Below are 19,871 nucleotides of genomic sequence, written 5' to 3' on the forward strand. Positions count from 1 at the left end.
CTCCCCAGGAGGCCCCTACGCGTGTGCCGAGCAGCCGGACCGCAGCGCCCTGCCCGGACTACGCCTCCCGGCAGCCCCGGCAAGGGGCGGGCACCGGCCGGGGACGGGAAGGGCCGGGGCGGGCGGCTCGGGGGTCCCGGCGGCGCCTGCGTGGCCCGGCCCGGGCGGGGCGGCTCGGCTCGGCTCGGCCCGGCTCGGCTCGGCTCGGCCCGGCTCGGCTCGGCCCGGCTCGGCTCGGCTCGGCTCGGCCCGGCTCGGCTCGGCTCGGCTCGGCCCGTGGCTGCCCCGCGCCGTGCGGTGCCGGCGGGCGCTGCCCAGCCCAGCCCAGCCCCGCGGCGCTGCTCCCGCCGATGCTATGCCAAAGCCAGAGGTGTCCGCATCCTACCAGGAGGTACCGGGGGGCCGGGCAGGGCTGGGGGGGCTCGCCGCTTGGCGAGCGGGGACAGCCGGCGCTGTCGCCGTGAGCTCGGCTCGGCGCTGGGTGCCTGCGGCGTCAGGCGGCAGCTGCACCCTGCAGAAAGCACCGGGTGCGCACGGTTCCGGGTTTTACCTTTGAACGGGGTTGAGTTAGGGGACAGCGGCTGTTTCAGGTGTGTGAGGTGGGTACGGCTGGACTCTGTTTGGTAACGAGGGGATGGTCTGTCGGGTGTGGGAAGCGACTTGGGTAGCAGAGCTGCCGCATCCGAAACTGAAGGACGCTTTATCACACTGCCAGAAGCCCGAGGCAGCGCCTGGTTTGCATATCAATGTACAGGCTCCGCAGCCCGGCTTCCTTGCTCGTTCCTATCTCCCCTAGTAGGCACACAAGCAATTTGTGCCAAGTTCAGCAGCAGTGGAGACTTAGAGCAGAGAACTTTAGTTTGTATCTTGCAGACAAAAAGAATGTAGATTATTTTCCTTCCTCTACACGTGACGGGTGTTTGAGGCTCAGTTTTAATATATTCTAATTTAGTGTAGTACAGTCTGTTTAGTTTCAGCTTCTGGTTTTCTTGCCAGGCTAGAAGGCATTGGAAGGTGTTGAATCAGCAGATCAGCAAAAAGCCTGTAGGAACAAGTTCTCCTTTTATTTAAGGGAGTTTTATCCAGTAGGAAGGTTTTAGCCCATGACTATCAAGATGGGGTTGACTTGTGTGCTTGTACCTGGGGAAGGTACTTGTGAGAGTTAATGAATATGCATTGATGACTGAAGTGTGCACATGCATGTTGTGTTTCCACCTTAAGTATCAGCCACCACTGACACTGCTCCATATGTTTGGGTTTATCCCAAACTGTTGCAGGAATCAAGATAGGGTGTGCGTGTTAAGTGCAGCACCTATGTGTCCATTCCTTCTCCAGCACCTGCAGCACTCTGTTGCTTCTGCCCCTGGCAGGAATGCTCAAATGGCTGGAATTACCTTTTCTGAGCTTCTTTTGGTCCAGTGCTTTTCTGTGTGCAGGACTGAAAAAGAGCTGCTGGGACATGGGCAGGTTCCTGCAGTTGTTTCTCCCGCAGCTGTATGTGCTGAAGCCAGAGGAATGCTGAGTGAAGTTCTGCTTCATGCCCTTCCTGCCCTTGACATCCTGTCCTGTCTCTGCATCCTACTGCGAGCTCAACCACCCTGCAATCTGTGTTCCTTGTGATTGGCACCATGCTTCACCCTGTATCAAAAATAGCACATGGGAAGGGCTGGCCTGTGAGGAGGAACCTGGTTGGCATGCTCCAGGTTCACATTTGGCAGAACCCCTGAATCCAAGGGGAGTGGAAAGTGTGAACCGGAATCGGCTGTCCTGCAGTGTCCTGTGCTGGCATCCCAGTCACTGGGAGGCTGTAGCAGGGTGTGTGTGTGAGGTGTTGGGTTTGTAGGTCTGTGCTGCCCTGCCTCATAGAGTCAGGGTGCTGTGTGCCGCTCAGAACGCAGTGGCTGGGCCATGCACAGCGCTGGGATCTTGGTGACCTCAGTTCAGGTGTTCAGGATGTGCAGTAAAATAAAGTTATTTTTAGGGAGCAGGTCCTACACATCAGCTCAACCTGCTCACTGCATCTGAGGAAATGTTAGTAGTCCCGCTCTTGCCTGGCTGTCCTTCTCTGGCTTTGTCTGTGAAAAGCTTGTGAAACATTGTGAGCAGAGATAAGAAAACATAGTTGCATATTGTTTCGGATTTTTTGGTTTGTTTCTAAGGAGTGCTGAAAGGTTGTTTTTTCTGAGTTTACCACAGAATCATTTAGATTGGGAATTACATCTAAGATAATTTTTCTTCCACTTGTTGAAAAAGATTGCGGTAGGTCCTCTTGAGAGGATAGGAAATGTTGCTTATTTTGTTCTTTTTTAGACTTGTGTTGGGGTCTCCTTGCCATCAGGAATAGAATTCACTTACCCTCCCAATAACCTCAGTCAATGAGGTGCCTGTAGCTGGGGAATCAGAGAGGTGTGGGAGTCAGCTGAGGAACTGCAGTGACTTTGTCACTTACATTGCATTTGTTGGATCAGCTGTGGTATCAGCAACTTGCACAAGTGTGATTGGAACTGCTTTCTTAGCTGATTTAGTGTAACTAGTACAAGAGGTTCAGTGAGCACTTTTCTTGGGTCAGAGTAGCTTATTTTGGGTCAGATAAACAGAACCAGCATGTTTCTACAACAAGGAGCAGAGTTTTATTTTTCCCTTATTTTATGGTGATAATTGAAAAAGGTATCTTCAGTTGGACCCCAGTGAGAGTCTTGCACGTTTAGCCTACAAGTTACCTCTTCATTTCTTGCCTCATGCTATGGGAAATTATGCTTTATTTATGTACTAAGCATTTAAAAACAGCTGGGTAACTGCTTTCATCTTGCTTTGTGTGATGGAAATGAATACAGAAATACAGCAGGAGGTGAAGGAGACTTTATGTCAGACTTTGAAGACGTCAAATGAGTGGAATCTTTCCTAATAGGTGCTAGTGATGATTTAGTAATGGCATAATGATGATTTCAGTACTGAATTAAAGCTGTGTGAAATAAAAGCACTCCCTTATGGATACATGCACGTTTCTGTTGTGTAAGTTAGGGGTGTAGTGTTTAATAGCATTCAGTGCAGCTGCAGCATTAACTGTGCCCCCATTTTCCTTGAAACAGGAACAAGGCTAATGTGATGTGCTGCAAGCTCACATCTTGGTTTGCATTGTTGTTATCTGTGTCAGTTCCCTCCACGAAAGAAAGCTTGGAAAACATACAAGAGATACTTTGTATTTATAATGTATAAAATCTGTAGTGCTTCACAATGTGGTGTGATGCATATCTGCTGTGACAAACTTTGACTCTGAGGGAAGTGGCCTGGCAGTTTGAGCCCAGAGCTCTGAACAGCAAAACAAGAAAACATCTGGTCTCTGTTGGTATTTCAGAAACACTGGAAGACTAATTAGTTGCATAACCACTAATATATAATAATCTGCGCAGTGAGATCAAATAAGGAGTAGAAATACAGAGATGCTTGACTGTTGTCTCAGAATGACCCAGCCACCTGTGGCTGTGACTGTATTTCAGTGCCTTGCTGTAACACCTGTCAAAATGCATCTTGTGCTTTTTGTACCTCTTTATTAAGAAGTGCTAATGCTCTGTTTGCTGGTATGTGCTGTGGTTTCTTTATGCCTAAAAATATATTCTTCAGTGACAGAATGAAGTTCCTGCTTGTCAGAGATCACTGCCCTAATTGTGGGGTTAAAGTGTGTTGGAGCTGCTGGGGAAACAATTACTTTGAACTTGAATGGGAAGGTGATGTTATTGTTGAAGCAGCAGGGTAGAAGTAGGTTAAATTTGTAGCATGCAAGTCGCTTAATTTGTGGCTCTATGTCTATAGAAATGTGGCTTTTGTCTTGTGAACAAGTGGAACAGATGTTGGGTGCTCTTGGACTGGGGGTGTGTTTTTTGTGTTTGGTTAGTTGGAGCCTCTTTTATTTGTACCATAGAAATTCCAGCAATTGCAAGTTGAGAGCATGTTTGGAAATTGAACCACTGTTTTAACTACACAGCTGAGTGAAGATGTGGAGCGAGCATCTGAAAATCCGACAGAGGAGAGAGAAGGAGATATGGAAGTTCATGAAGATTCCAGCTCTGTTATTTTACCAGGTAAGAACTGTTGACCCAAAAATTGATTGTTAGGGCCTATTAGCTGTTGTCCCGTGTGGTTTTGGTTGTTTTGGTTTTGCTATTTTATTGCACTTCTGAAAGTAAACAGAACACTAATTTCTCTACTTACTTCCCTTACTTCATTAATTTCCCTAACTTATTTTATGTGAATCAATACTGATGGAAAGCCGAGGAGGTTATCCAAGGACTGATAGGAGAATATGTCTTTGTCAGGAACTGTGCTCAATCAAAACAGGTTCAGCACATCTGACTCTGAGACAGCTTAGTATGTCATCTTCCTTTATGTTGTGTCTCACCTGAGTGGCAGTGGGTTGCAGGCAGGGTCTGTGCCAGATTTATATGAGCAAGATGCAATATTGAATAGGTGCTTTAGAATAGATCCTTAATTAGATCCTTAGTTAGAATAGATCCTTGTTCAGGTTGCTTTTGGAGGGCGTGGAGCAGTGTTAAATGGGCTTATTGCAGCTCAGGTGTGGGCACTGAGGTTAGCCAGCCTGAAAGGAGTATGGCCTAAATGCCTCGCAGCTGTCCAAGATGTATTTGTTTCAGCAGTGCAATTTTATGCATATTAATGTCCTAATTGCCTTGGCTGCCTTCTCCTGGCATGTAACTTGCCCATGGACGTTTGTAAGTAGTTATGTGTGCAGCAGGGTTCACTAAAAGACTCCTGTTTGCTGTAGGAAGGCACAAACACCAAACCATAGAGTTGGAGAGCAGTATGTGGCATGGCCTGAGAGGGGCTGACTCATTTAATGACACCACAAGAACAGTCAGCAGGAAGCATGGCTGCTTATCTCCTTTCTTGCGTTGAGTTTTAACATAAAATTTTGTGTGATCAGCTGTATATCATTCATGACAAAACATGATGTACAGCTCAAGAGTACAGGAACCTTTTCCTTAGAAATATTACCAAAAGAAATGGCAAATGCAAGGGTATGGGTAAAGCAGTGTCTGTGTGTGGGTGAGACTACTGTGAAGAACTAAAGAGAACAAGATTTGAAGGAAAGGAGACCCTGGGAGAATTGGGTCAATCTCTTTCTAGCTGTAATTGGAAGAATCCTTCTCTGACAGTTTTTAACATGTACAAGGAATTATGAACTAGAGGGTAACAAATATCTAGTGACTTCTACCATGGTGGAGATGCAATGCATAGAGCTGGGCATGAGCATTAGGATATTAAATCACTCCACTGATGTCTATGCTGAGTGTGTTTAAGAATCACTTCAGACTGGAAATGGGGGGGAAAGGAGTTGTTTTTTTCCAGAAGCAAAGATTGACCATGAGCAGACTTCTCTTGTGAACTTTAAACTTTGTTTCTCAGTTGTCCTTGAAAACAAACCTTGTTTTCTGCCTGCAGTGGCCTTAAGCAGAGTGCCAAATTCTGGCATGTGCAAAGGAGGCACAATCTTAGGTTGATTACTCTTCATACTTGAGAAGGAAGTATCTTCCTGGCTAGAATTAGCTGTGGTTTTTAAAATCAAGCTGAGTTTGAGGCTTATTTTCCTCTCACATGATTGATCTTTAAATGAAAATTCAGCAAAAATATCTGTATGCTAAAGTCCCAATCCATATTCTGTTTGGTTCCAGATGGTGAACTGGGTACCACTACCCCTTCTTTGCGTTTCAGCAAGACCTGCCTAAAGAATGTTTTTTCAGTAATTCTCCTGTTTATTTATCTGCTGCTCATGGCTGTAGCTGTGTTCCTTGTCTACCAAACCATCAGTGACTTCAGGGAGAAGCTCAAGCACCCAGTAATGTCTGTCACTTACAAGGAAGTGTCCTTGTATGATGCACCTGGTAAGAGCGGTAACAAGTAAAATGGGTTAAATCTTGTTCATGTTTTTCTTGGATTGTTTTAAATTTTTGGAGTTCATTCTTCAGAGCCCAGAGTGCATATGATACTTGACCCAGGTCTTTCATTTCCTCACTTTAGGTTAAAAAGTTGTGTTGACTTTGCACAGAAATGTTAACATTTTGCGGGAGATTTTTGGGAGCTCTCGTGCCAATAACATGAATGGCAGAAGCTGTGGAGAATTATGCAACATTTCATAGATAAGAAGTGTTTTCAGACTCCAAAATGAGTCCTCTTTTAGGGGAGAAAGATAATTCCTTTTGGAGATATTCCCCAAACTGTATCATTCAAACAGAGTAACACATAGCATGTGTATCGGGAGCTCAGTGCTGCACTGGGCACTGAGATGCCATTCACAGTAAAGAAGGTGAATTTCTCAAACCAACCACAAAATAACCACAACGCCACTTTCTACTTCCACCCTGCCTTCTTTACAGCATGGTATTTCATCAGTAGGCAATGAAAATATGATGTGACTGCAGGGAGCAATGTTGGCACAAAAATGCAGCGTGGCATCAGAAACTGTTGCAGTTTGCAGGAGGAATTGCTCCGCAGGAGCATTTTTGAATAGCGAGTTCTGTTGTTGTTATTTTTTTTAATTGTCTAGTAGCCATTCATAAGTAGAGCCCTGGTAGCAAATGCAGCTCAGTCAGTCATCAGTGAATTTCCAGTTTAACAATAACACTTTTGTTTGAAGTGTTACCACATTTTCCAAATACCCACTTCAGTAGTTGTGGCTGAAAGGTGTTTTGAGTTGTTGCCATATTACTGTAGTTGTTTTTCTCTATGGCCAGTTAGCCCAGCTTTGGAAGTAATGCCTTATGTTTGGACCATATGAATCTGACTTTAAGAGAAAGCAAACTCAAGCTTTTCTTCTTCTTTTTTTTTTTTTTCCATGTGAGCTTTTCACCCAGCAACAGGAAGAAAATAAGCAGATTTTAAATAAGCAGAGCAACATACATATAAATCCAAAAGTATTGTTGGAGATCCCTGGAGAACAGAGAACCTAAATCAATGTAGTCCTTTATTTTATTGCTCTATTAAAATGATGAGATAGCAAGTTGCAAGCATGGAGCTCTGAAGGAAGGAATAAAGCATTTGATATATTCTGAGTGCTTTGACATCTCACATTTTGGTGGGCAGATCATCTCAGTTGTGAGTTAATTATATCTAATCAATCATACTCTTTTAAGTTGGACTAGATTATCTTCCAGCAAACTTATTTCCAGTAATAAATATGGCATAGGTGGTGGGTGTAAAAGGATTTTGAGGTTTGGCTCTTGTATTTTGCTAGCCTTCCAAAGCTGAGGTGGCTGAGGTTGCTTGAATGTGCTGTTGGACTGGAACAGGAGGTTTATGGCATATGTGGGTTTCCATCCAGGTGGAGTAGTTGCCTGCCCTACCCAGTGCTGTAAATAATAAGGGATGGTAGCAGCTAGTGCATGTTTGATGGCTTTGATTTTTATGATGATGTCACATGCAGTTAACAGAAGATGCTGTATTCTGAAGAGTGCCTTTTCGCTTCTGTTAGCTCAGGCAGTGATCTTTGATCTGTCGTGTATTGTATCTACAGTTTTTTCAATTACCACTTGATGTGTTAAATGCTAATATCTGAAAACTAAAGCACTACATGTCCCATTTGATGACCCCTAACTTATTTTACAGATTCATCTGGGGTTGAGAGGGACTGATGGATTAGCTGCTGGCTTGTGGGAAGATGAGGGAAACTTGGTAGCTTCTATGAACCTTGAACTGTTGTAACAGAATATGAACCCTGATTTTTTTTTTAATGCATCGTGGGGGTTCTGTCCTGATGCAGTTGGTGGTTTTGTCCTGCTCCAGAAAAATGTGGAAGTGCATGGTTTAATGTGATTGTTTTGTGGCATCTTAAAGATAGCTCAGTATCCTGTGGGATTAAATTCCAGAATGAAAATCTATGTCCTCAGGAAGGAAATCAGTGCTCTCCAATGTTTTTCTCCCCAAACAGGTATTGCCTTTTACCCAGGCAAAGCTCGGCTGCTTAGCTGCAAACATCATTACTACGATCACATTCCACCTCTCATAAATCCAGGTCAGCCAGGAGACATTGAATGCACCACTCAGAGGATCAACTACACGGATCCTTTTACTAATCAAACTATGGTAATAACAATATAATAGAGCAAAGCTCATTCAGGGTGGGGTTTCTGCTCATAATCTTGTTGGAAAGTAAATGTACTATGTGCTGTAAAAAAATCCTTGCTTCTGGTTTGGATTTTTTGTAAGCCGTCTGTCATTTTGTTTTCACAAATGTGAAAGACCCCAGTCAATGTATATAGGTGTTATGGAAGATCAGCTGTCCTGTGGGTATGTGCAGCACAAAATCCTTAATGGGATAAAATAAGTAATTTTTCACAGTGAAGCTCTCACTTCATTCTTCTCCTAAATGAACTGGGAAGCATTTTCCTTGATATTGCGAACCTAGCTTTGATTGAAAGCAGTATCAGTATCCATTAAAGGAGGATAGCTAATCTCTCTTTTAATGTTTGCTGGGAATTCATACATGAATTCCTGCTGGGAATTACATACCATGTTTGTCACGCTTGGAAGAATCTTAAATGGGCACCAAGTGTTTCATTACACTGGAATGCTTTGAGCCAGCGAGATGGGTACAGTGAGGAGTGATAGTCTGTCTTAAACTGCCCTTAGAAGTGCAGGGAAGCTTGCTTCTGTATAAACAAATGTCCAAAACCCACAAATGACCATATCTAATACTTAAATATTAATATTTAAACACTGAATCTTGATGTAAAGACCTCCTTTTTAAACTAAAAGGAGGGACTGAAGTGGCATTCTTGTTAGGTATTTTAATAGATGTGTACTTAGTAGCAGCCAAGAAACTCTGTGTGTGTGTTAGATTTCTACAGAATATTAGTGCCAGATGGCAAATTAATGAACAGAAAATGAGGATTCCTTTGCTCCTCTCACCATCTCTGTTTGCTTACAGAAGTATGCTTTGGTTGTTCAAGGCCCTCGTGATGTGAAGAAAAGGGAACTGGTGTTTTTGCAGTTCCATTTAAATGAAACAGACCAAGATTTTAGTGCCATTGACTACCTGCTGTTTTCTTCCTTCCAAGAGTTTGTCAGAAGGTATGTGAAGGGGGGTGAGCCTGTGGCTGCATTGAACTTGCTGTCACAATACTTGTGAAAGCAGGGCTTTTTCAGAAAAATCCAGTCAGGCTTTTATGATTTTTTTTTAAATGTTTGGAGCATATTGATGCTCTTTAATGTCTTTGTTTACTAATCTGACCTTTAAAAATGTATTGAGGGCTTTTTCAGTGACAAAAACTGTTCTTCAGCTGTGCTTAAACCATTTGTTGCTGCACTTTCTAAAAGCTTGGAGTTTGTGCTGGCTTCCTGCTGTCTGCTGCTGTGGGTGCTCAGGAAGTGTGCTGTCCTGGGTAGTGTGTCAGGAAGTGCACCAAGAACACAAATATTTCTGTACCATTTGGGGGTTTTTAAAGCAATTGCTGTAAAGGTCAGATCCCTAGATTGCTTTGTTGTGTTTTCATTGAAAGATTAACTCTGTTTCTTTGTATTACTGGCTGTATTTAAGATTCTGCAGAATGATGTAAATTCATTTTCGAAATTGCTTTTTATTGGTTTGACATTGGTATCATTGGAGTATCTAATCAACCTTCTAATTTTATCAAGAATGGATCTAATCTTGTCTTAAACTTTCTTGAAAGACCCACTCTTTTTCCACCTTTTGAGAATAAATGTCATATTTAACGGTTTCATTTTTGCTTTAATTTAAATTCAAGTTCTGTTCTTCTCTCTGAGATCCAGATTAAAAGTTAGTCAAGAAATATTAGTCATAGTAACACCTGATAGAAAACCTTAATTTGATAATAGATGCTCAGTGAAAAAGGGACAGGGGATAGAGAACCTATGCAGAGCAAAATTAGGTGAGGGAGGGAAGAGAACAAATTTTATTGGAGCAAGGCCTTCTCAGAGGCTTGGACATGGTCATTCTGATGCTTTTCAGATGGATCAAAGACTGGAAGTGTTCAGACATGATACCTCTGGGTGGCCAAAGACCAGTTAGCTGGATTTGCCTTTTACAAAGCATTTCTGCTTCATTGAAGACATTCTAAGTCTTTAACTGTTTTCTGTAACTGCACTGGAACACCCCATAAAATGCTAATGTTCTGGGTGTTTTAGGCATTGATGTTTTAGGGTGAGAGAACACCAGTTAAGAGTAGTGGTGTAGAAGGTGCTGCTTGTTCCTTATGGTGGTTTCTTTTTTTTTTTTTTCTGGTTTTATGGCTTGTGCTCTGGTAAGAAATGCTTACAGTGGGACAACTTGCAGCAAGGTGCTCAGCTCTTCCTGTACTGCCAGACACCAGCACTGCCTGAGACCAGCCCTGGTGCTGCACCTGGCTGGGGGCAGGATGAACAGCTCAGTCTTGGCATCCTCAGGCCTTAGAAGTCACATGGGAAATGGGATGTTTGTTTGGGGATCCATCCTCTGTGCTTGCTTGAGGCAGGTAGTAGGAGTAGGAGTTAAAACCGGTTTTGAACTAACCCAGGTGAATGGTAACATTGGCAAGGGGATGAAGCCTTAGTGATAAATGATCTGCGTGTCTAGATGGAATACAGGAAAGGAACCAGCTGTGGGTGGGAGGCCAGTGATGTCTTTTCTGCAGCATCCTCCAAAACTTAATACAAATGGTGTGGCTTGTCTTGCTCAGTGCTGTGTTTGCTGTCCTGGCATGAACTGGCTGGGCTCAGGGCAAGTTGGGAGTTTACATTTCTCCTGACTATGGAAAGTGCATGTGAAAATGCACTGTGTATGTGGAGGGCACTCATTCTGTCCAGCTTCCAGCAGAAGAGAAAATAGAAATGATTTCTTGTTCATCAGCAGATGCTAAATTTAGCTGATGGGAAGTCTGGCTTAAGATATCTGTAGAAACTCTTGTGTGTCCTTCCATACAGCCTCTGAAAACTTCAATTACTGGCCTCTGTTAACTACTTTTCCTGACAAAGTGTCTCACTGGTTATGAAGGCCCAGAATAACACTGTGTCCAGCAGTTCATGTACAGTGTTATCAGAGGTGCCACAAGCAATAAAAAAAAAGCATCTAAAGACTTGTACCTTTAAGAGATTTTTTTGTGGTGTAGTAAGTGCTGAGGACTCGAGCAAAGTCCAGTTGTTTCTGTCAAGGGCTTTATTCTCTGCAGCCCTTCTGTTAAAATTGGATCAGACTCCGTGAAACTGGCACTGCTCACTGGTTTTGTTCTGGTCTCCACAGAACACTGCTGCACTGTGTGCTGTTGTTGGCCTCTGAGCCGGAGGGAGATGCTGCTGGCTTCTTTTTCTTTTTATTTTTCTTAAGGCAGTGGCAGCTGCTGTCTGTACCGTATTAATTGGAGGGAGGGAAATAATGAAACCCTTGCAAATTACCCAAAATGTGTGGCTGGAAATACAAGTTCCTCTCCTGAACTGTCATTAGGATAGTACATAGGGCTTAGAAGAAAATCCTCTGAATATATTCCTGACAAAACTATTGTTAGTGTAGCATGTCAAATAACTTATGGTCCTGTGAAATGATGGATACCAGTGTGAACAGATCAGAGATTATTTCAGGGTCTAACCAGAGCCCCATGTTCATGTCTCTGATCTGGATTGCTACATGCAGAGAAATACAACATAGAAGGATTGAGACTTTTGGTACCACACCAGCCTTTATTAGATGCCACAGCTGTTTGAGAGTTTCTTGCTCTGGGGATACACAAAAGAAATAAACACAGATTGAACCATCAGTGGGTTTGGCTCTTGCTGTTGCACTGGAATCTGCTGGTGGAACTCTGGCTCTCATGGGGTGGTCCATGGACACTGGTGGTAAAGGATCCACTGCAGCACTACAGCCAAGTCCAGAAATAGGTTAGTGACTCCCACAGATCAAAAATAAAAGAGAAAGAAAAAAGGAAAAAGACCCCAAACAGCAACAAAAAAAAAGAGGTGAAGCCTGTGTGTGTTGTCTGTCTTTGGTGTGAAGGGAGAATTAAAAGGAACTGCCTGGAGAAGCGTTTTTCTGCTTAAAGTCCCTTTTCTGTCTTGTGTTCACTTGGTTGTGTGTGGTTTTAAAGCTGTGCTATAATTTGTGCAAAGCTTGTGCCTCTGTGCTGTGCTCCTCCTGTCCGCCCCCCGTTTTTTCCCCTCATTCTGTGGCAGTGGTCTGGATTATGGAGATGCCTCTCAGATCACTTCTCCACAGCTTCTCCCAAGATATTATTAATCCTCCTTTTTCCAGCCTGCAATTGCTGTCGAAGGCAAAGCATACTGCTGCTGTCTGCCTACCATGGAAGTTGTGGCTGTAATGTTCAGCTCTGTGTCATAACTTCCTGCCTCATTTTTCCATGTTGGCTTGGAAAGCTTTTCTGGAATGCTGTATTTAGCCAGCCATTAGGCATATGACTGGCTGGCAGAGTGCTAATTATGTATGTTCCTCTTGAGTGGCAAAGCACTCCAGTGCTCCCCGGTGCCGTCCCATCAGCTGCTGCTCTGCCCACATCCCAGGAGGGGAAGCAGTTGCTGGATTAGGTGTTCCTGTGTCCCTGGTTTGCTCTGGTGAGCAGCAGGCAGGCAAAGCCGTGGGCTTTGTCCTTAGGCTCTGCCCACGTCTTTCCTGGGGGAGGTAGAGAGGTGCCATCCTGTTGGGGTCGCTAAACAAGCACCTCATGTCAAAATAAAGATATTCCTAACTTCCCAGGACACCCTGGGAACAGCATCTGCCTTGACAGGTAGCAAAGCTTGTTAGTTTGTCTTTCCACAAACCCTTCTCTTTTCTGTGCACGTGCACAGTGGAATTCTGTGTTTGAGTCCATTGCCTGAAGCCCTGACTTGAGAGAAGGGCTTTGCTGGGTTGTGCCCTCCCATGCACACTTGTGTATTCATCTATTAAGCCTGAGCAGGTGGTGTGCTACAGAGTAGCCATCAATTTGATATTTATATCAATGCAGTCCTTTTGGTCGTTGTAGACAAGGCACCTTGGTTTGTAGAAAGAAAAGAAGCCCTGAGTTTGAAAACTAAGAAAAAAGACAGGAAAAGTTGCAGATCTGATCAGTGCTGGACAAATCTTCCTGATTGCCCTCTTCTAGTACAAGAGCTTGCTTCTTCACCTCTGCTTTTCTTACTTCTTTGCATTTTTCTCCTGAAAGATGAAAACACCTTCATCTCCTAAAAGACCTGGTTATGCACGCCCTCTGCCATAAAAGCAAAACCACTCTTTCCCTTCTCCTAGGTAGATGGATTTAGTCTGGATCAAAACCTTCTCCCTTCTTTTAAGGACCAACATACCCTGGTATATCTCTACAACCTGAAATCTGTCTTAGTAAAAATAGCCTTTAATGATGCCTGACTTCTCACAATCGTTTACCCTTTCTTCTCAAATTAAACCTTATTGGAAAAGCAGCTGCAGGGCTGGGCTTATTTCACAGGGATGACATGAAAATGGCAAAAATCTCAGTACTGAAGAGCTCCAAGTAAATAGCATGGTTAATTCACTATGTCCTGTGCAGCTGGTAGAGAAGAGATGGAGACCAGATATGCCTTAAAGCTACCCCTTTACTACTTGCAGCATGAGGGGTGTTGGAAGCCTTAAAGATTTATAGTCACAGTGTTAAAAAACAAAACCCCAACCAAAACACACAAAGCAATCCCGCTGTTCTGGGGGCTGCAAATAGCTGTGATTGCATATTGGGATAACAGTTATTGCAGGTGGGAGCTTTACACCAAAGCTACAGTGCTTCCAGAACAATAGGATTATACTGAATGTCTATTTCAAGGCATTTTAAGCATGTATGCATTGCAACTGGTTTATTTGGCAAGCAGAAATGAGGTGAAGCACCCTGTCCTTCCTCTAGGCTCTTCCTGCTGTCTCTTGCTTCCTAACATAGTGATGAGTTGTTTCCTGAGGTCCTGGCTCTGCTTCTTTCTGTCCCAGAGGTGATAGATGAGCACAGCTGAACTCCCTGTGAGGCAGAACAATCCCTACAGGCGCCTCCAGAGTTGTAGGGCACCAGGTAAATCCTCTGCAGTTAAGGATGCTACAGTGATGTGCTACCATTAATGAAAACATCACTACACGCAATGTTTTGGGTATGTTGAGTTTAGCAGGTGGAGAATAAAAGGAATTGTGAACATAGTTTGAAGTGCCTAGGTCTGACCTTCTGCCTACAGTGCTCAGTTTTGTAAATAAAGCGATGGGTTTTTTTTGGTTTTTTTTTTCCTTTAGTCCAGAAAAAGCAAAATTCATGAAGGACTGTGAAAGCTCATACTCAAGCTGGAAGTTTTCTGGAGGCTTCCGAACTTGGGTCAAGATGTCCTTGGTCAAAACAAAAGAAGAAGATGGTAGTGAGACTGTTGAATTCAAACAAGAGGTAAAAAAAAAAAAAAAAAAAGAAAAAAAAAGAAGTACTGGTAATGTTTTGGGAATTTGGTTTTGTTTCATTGCATCCATGATGCATCCATGATGCCACTTTGCACTGGGCACTTTTGGCTCTAGTTGCTCACACTCCTTCAAGAAGGAGGGATTCTGTAGAATGTCTTGATGTGCTCAGCTGTTGGTATGGCCTCGTGACAGAGCTCAGGAAAACATCTCTTAACAGGGAGGCCAGAAATCCAGGCCTCACATGGGTTATGACACCTGTAGTCTGAGGTAAGGGTCCCAAGAGACTGACATAGAAATATTAACACAGCTACCTACAGTTCAAGGTGGAAAACAATTGCCAAAAGAATTGTCTAAATAACAGCTACTGTTGGAAAGAGGTATTTTTAGGTTGCCACTGATGTTAGGATGAAGAGGTAAATGTAAGCCTTGTATCCTTTGTAGCATTCTTATGTCAGTTTTTTGTTTGGGTTTGGAATTTTTAGCTGTTGAGTTGAAAGTAGAAAATATGCAGGTGGAAGATGCAAGCTTATCTAGAGAGGAAATGAGCCTGACTTTCATTCCTGTTCTGTTCACATTAATTCAAGGGAAAATAATTATGTTTTGAGTTTGTTTTGCTTCCAGTGTTGGTTGGAAAGGAAGTGTCTCACTAGTGGTGAGAAATGAAAATTTTAAGAACTGTCCTTTCTAGAGGGTGTCTCTTTCAGAGATTATCCTTTCTCTTGGTCCTTGGTACTCCTGGAAAGAGTGTTCTGGGGAGAGAGCAAAATGAAGCAGAATATTCAGTTCTAGCCTTAGTTCTCACAGTTAGGTGTTACATGGCACAGCCTTAAGGGAAGCCCAGAGCTGTGACTGTGAGGGGGGTACACTCCTACTCCACTAGAGAAGGACAGGAGGGAAATCCCAGAGTCATGCAAGTTCCAAGTTAATATCTTGGTTTGGAGGAGAGGAAAGAATTTGTCAGTCTGCTGCTGCCATGTAAGCACTGACAGCAGCTGTCACCTTCATCACCTACAGCTCTGTATCATTTGCCATTTGGTGCTTACCAAGTATAGGATTTTTGAAAGTCTTCCTTTGTGTGCCCAAGTCTAACATGTCTCAAAGTGGAAACAAAAGGCTGGCTCAAATTCAGGAAAAAAGAGCTTTTTGTGACCATAAACATCTATTTAGTTCAGCAGTTATGGACTGATCATCTGAGTAAGTGAACACTGTTGCTGGTTTGGGTTTTCTGTTTGCTTTGTGGGTTTGTTTGTTTGTTTGTTTTTAATAAAACCTAGGAACCAGGAATCAGATCCCTATTAATAATACAGCAGAAATTGAAACAGCTCAGACATCATTTGCACTCGCTTTGTTTGACAGTACAACATCTGCTCCAATTGCACCCAGGAAGTCCATTAGCCTTTCAAATCCAAACCTGGGAGCTGGCATACTGGAAAGATGGATACAAATACTAGGTCAAACAGAACAGTCACTCTAGCTAACTAGCCCAGCAGTCATTCATTTGTATTTTCTTCCTTTCCAATTGCCTTCTTTTTGCCTTGTGTACTGTTTGTTTCCTGGTGTGCAGTTTTCTTGGCTGAGTGTGGCTGGGGCACTGGTACCCTGCAATGAGGAAATCAGCCGTGGAAGTGTGGGGCAAGTGTTGGAATCTGTAAAGCAGGGAATTGTCAGAATTTTGGGTGTGTAAGCCAAAGCGTAGAATTAAACACAGGATTTGATCTGAGACCTTGGAAAAGGCTTCCAAACTTAGGTGTTAGGAGCAAGAATGTGGATTTATAGTTTAAAGCAGAGACATGTTAAGCTAAGTAGAGGAAAGTTTAGAGTTTTAGAGTACAGTACTGTAGGCTTGTATGTCATAACATGACTGGCTAAGAAAGCTTACACTGTAGTATGAGTCCATAAGATGAAATACTTAAGGATTGGGTGAAAAACATAAATATCCTTGTTGTCAGTGTTTTATTGGTTAATAAATCCTTAAAAGGTCTTGTAACCAGAGGTCTTGTGACCTTCTGAGCCATGGGGTAAAGATGTGAGCCAAACTGACCCTTCCTGCCTATGCAGAAGATAGGAAAATGAAATTGCATCATCTAAAGCAACTCAGAGGTCCCATCTCTAACTCATTCAAAATTCCTCACAAATAAGTCTGCAGCAAAGGTGTTTGACCAGAAATTAGGAGCTGGGGAAGCTCCATATGCTCTGAGTGGCCATGAAAGGTGTTCTAGCTCCTGCTTCTTCTTGCCTGCAGCCTAAAATCTGTTCAGGGCTAGGGCTGTGGAGAAGACTGAAAGAACCCTGAGGTATTTGTAACGAGACTGCACCATGGTAGATCGCAGGCTTTTGTGGCAGGTCATCCCTCATGCAATGGGAAGGCTTGTAAGGAGATGAAGAGAGTGGTCTGCTTAGAGACTGCCAACTCTGCCTGGAAAACTGGGCTCAGAGAACATGGAAAAGGCATGTTTTTCCATCATCTGTCTCATCTTTCTGTCACAACCCTGATAGAAAGTCACAGTGCTGCTGGATTCATTGCTTCCAGCGTAGAATGAAACAGGACGAGCAGCAGTACTCCCCTCTGCACACACCAAGATGTAAACACTCCTTTGAGGCTTGGAGAAGGGAGAAGTCCTTCCACCACTGTGCTTTCCTGAGGTCCCTGTGTGGCTCTTGGGCAGTTTGTGTTGTGTCCTAGGAGCAGGGGGCAGTTCAAACTGTGTTGGTTACTGCCTGTGTACAAGCCCTGTGTAGTTCCCCACTAGGCTGGGGGCAGGTGGTACAATACAAGTGTTTTCCTGGGGCCTGATGTCTTAATATTTTCCTGGTTGTGGTTCTTGAGACTCTGGCTTCATGTGGCTGTAATATAGTCTGGTATCCTAACCCAGTTCCCTGTTGGAATTGTGTTACAGCTCTCTGCTGGGCAGCATTAGTTTCAAGTGGTGACCTAGTTAATGGGCAGTACGGGGAAGTTTGGGTTTGGTTGTTAATACCTGGGCTTCTTTCCTTCCATGTTCATTCTGCACTTGCTGGAATGTTCTAGTTTATTCTACAACCAATTTTTTCAAAAAGAAGGAATCTTCCTGCCACCATTATGTGTATCTCTGGCAAATAAAACTAATTTAACATTCATTCATGAGAACTTTCCAAGTTGTATTACTGCAAGTAAATGAATTTTGGAACTTAATTGTCCCCTCTTGAGAGGCAATGTAGAAATGGTATTGTAGTGGGATACTGAGTGAGAAATAGGAAAACTGTGAACGTGAGACAGAGGGAAGAAACTGCCCTTGCCATATTTTGGCAGCCCATTGTTCTAGGTAGAGAAAGGCTATGGTGGAAGTCCCTAAATAGTCTGGTGTTTACACCTTCTTACAGGCCTTTTTCTGTTGCACAAAAGACTCATTGTACCACTGAAGAAAGTAACCTGCACTTTTCCTCTCCCCAGACCAGTGTGGTTAACTACATTGACCAGAGAACTAAACCAAGGAGTGACCAGCTGTTCTTTGTGGTGTTTGAATGGAAAGATCCTTTCATACAGACTGTTCAGGACGTGAGTAACCCACCAGTCCCCTCTCGAATCACTGCCTGACTGTGCATGCTCGTGCTTTGTGTGCGCATGCACTTGCCTCTGTTACCTCACCCCAAGAAGAAATGCAGAGAAGAGTGAAGATACTTTTGAAATTTCAGTGTAGGCTCTTCCTTATGTCCAGTAAGGCATTCTATGTGGAGGTCAGGACCATGTGATGCTGTTTCTTGGGCTGCTGACACTCAGCATTCTGCTTGCAGCTAGAGGTACCACACAGCTAAGAAAAGCACCTGTGTTCTAGCAAAGGGCAGCTTCAGGGCAGGGCTGAACTTTTTTGCTTAAATAAGTCTGCTGGATAATCTGATTAATTGACTTCTTTTTTTATTAATTGACAAGAAACCTAGGCTGAAATAAGAATAATAAAAATAGCCTAGTGTATTTTTTATCCATTATTAGAATAAATTCATTAGAATAAAATGTGGTACTGTATTTACCTGACAACCAAGGTCCAGCAGCAGCAAAATCTGGAGTGTTGGTGTTTTCTTGCCCAAAACCAGAGTGTGAATGCAGACTGTGTGGGATGGGAGTTGGTCTTTTGCACTCCTACTGTCCCAGCAGGACCCAGGCACCTCCTTGGCCTTTAGAGCCCAGTCCTATTCCCACACCTCTCACTCCTCTCTACCTATGTGGAATCAGATGAGGGGACTAATATTTGTCATCTCTTTCAGATTATCACAGCAAATCCCTGGAACATGATTGCTCTTCTTTGTGGTATCTTTCTGGCCCTGTTTAAGGCAGCAGACTTTGCTAAGTTGAGTGTTAAGTGGATGATCAAAATCCGAAGAAGGCATCTGAAAAGGACTCGTCAAGTAACGAACCACATAAGCTGAGACTGAGACTGCCTTTTAACTGTTCATAGCAGGAGGGATAGAAAATAACTGGAATAAACTGCAATCAGCAATTGAAGCTGAAAACCAGGTATGTTTTCTTCCAGAGAGATGCTGGCTGGAGGAACAGCCTAGTGAACTGGCCTTGGAACTGCAGAAGGAGCTAACCCTAGGACAGGTCTAACAAACTCACGCTTTTCTAGTCCAAGTTTAACAAGTTTACCTCAGTGTATGGGGGAACCAAGGGGAAAGAAGGGAACTCACTAATGTTCAGAAAGTTATCACTGTAGGAAATTGTGAAAAAATGGACAGAGTTTGAATGTTTCTCAAGCAGACCCTTTAGTTTCTGCATCAGCTGTGAGCTGCTCCCGTAGCACAGTCACTGCCTTGATGGTGCTTAGTGGAAGGTAAAGTGCTCTGAAAACATCCTGGCCTCTCTTCTCCAAAGTATGTTTTAAAACAAAATACACTGGAATTCTATTACATGTCATCTTTAAATCAAAGTACAATGACTTTAATATTAAAAAATACTTCAAGTAATCTATTGTGTGCCTTCTTTGAATCTACCTGCTCTCAGCTTTCAGGGAGGAGCTTCACAGGAGGCAGGAGTGTTATGGCATGAGGATAAGGTGAAAACCACTGATCAGCAACAGGACAGCGTGGGGGGCTGAGCTGGTGACTGATCTCAAAGTGTGTCTCAGGCTGTTGTTAATCCCTCTTTCTAGCAGTCTTTCCTAAGGAAGTGAAAAACAGTCTTTCATCAGCAGGGCATGGAACTGTGATTCTCTGTTCTATGGGGATTGCCTGCTCACCAGCTGTGCTGGGGTGCTGGTGTCTTTTTCTTCCTTATAAGTCCCTTGTTAGTTGAGATGCCTGACTTGGACGTGTGGAGTCTACAGGGAGCAGGGCACCACTGTGTGTTTGCTCTGAAGGCTTTGCTGCAAGGATGCCAACTCAGAGTTTGCTTCTTCCTTCCTCTTCCAGCAGAGTACTCGGAGTAAGCATATCAAAAGTACCCCCTCACCTTCCTTCCTTGTTTTTGGCATCTGAGGAAGCCTTTTGGGACAAAATTTCCTACTTTCAGCTG

At 43.5% G+C, this 19,871-nt stretch overlaps 1 protein-coding gene across 2 annotated transcripts; it reads left to right on the forward strand.

Annotated features, from left to right (window-relative positions):
- Positions 1-214: 214 nt before the first annotated feature.
- On the forward strand, positions 215-19,326 carry PACC1 (proton activated chloride channel 1). Of its 2 annotated transcripts, none has more exons than XM_068185746.1 (8): positions 215-391; positions 3,983-4,079; positions 5,688-5,897; positions 7,940-8,094; positions 8,939-9,081; positions 14,231-14,375; positions 17,817-17,921; positions 18,626-19,326. In XM_068185746.1, exons 1-8 carry the CDS (start codon positions 356-358, stop codon positions 18,785-18,787), a joined length of 1,053 nt encoding a protein of 350 aa, XP_068041847.1. In that variant the 5' UTR covers positions 215-355; the 3' UTR covers positions 18,788-19,326. The 2 variants fall into 2 exon arrangements, with proteins under 2 accessions (XP_068041847.1, XP_068041846.1); XM_068185745.1 differs by having other exon boundaries at positions 254-391; positions 3,920-4,079.
- The last annotated feature ends 545 nt before the right edge of the window (positions 19,327-19,871 follow it).

The sequence above is a fragment of the Anomalospiza imberbis genome, chromosome 3 (assembly GCF_031753505.1).
Source record: "Anomalospiza imberbis isolate Cuckoo-Finch-1a 21T00152 chromosome 3, ASM3175350v1, whole genome shotgun sequence".
Taxonomy (NCBI): Eukaryota; Metazoa; Chordata; class Aves; order Passeriformes; family Viduidae; genus Anomalospiza; species Anomalospiza imberbis.

Bases quoted from the DNA above. Each gene is read 5' to 3' on its own strand.
- PACC1 (XM_068185746.1), top strand. From the start codon at position 356: ATGCCAAAGCCAGAGGTGTCCGCATCCTACCAGGAG. The intron at 4,080-5,687 runs GTAAGAACTGTT...GTTTGGTTCCAG, and splicing joins CAGCTCTGTTATTTTACCAG to ATGGTGAACTGGGTACCACT. The intron at 9,082-14,230 runs GTATGTGAAGGG...TTTTTCCTTTAG, and splicing joins TTCCAAGAGTTTGTCAGAAG to TCCAGAAAAAGCAAAATTCA.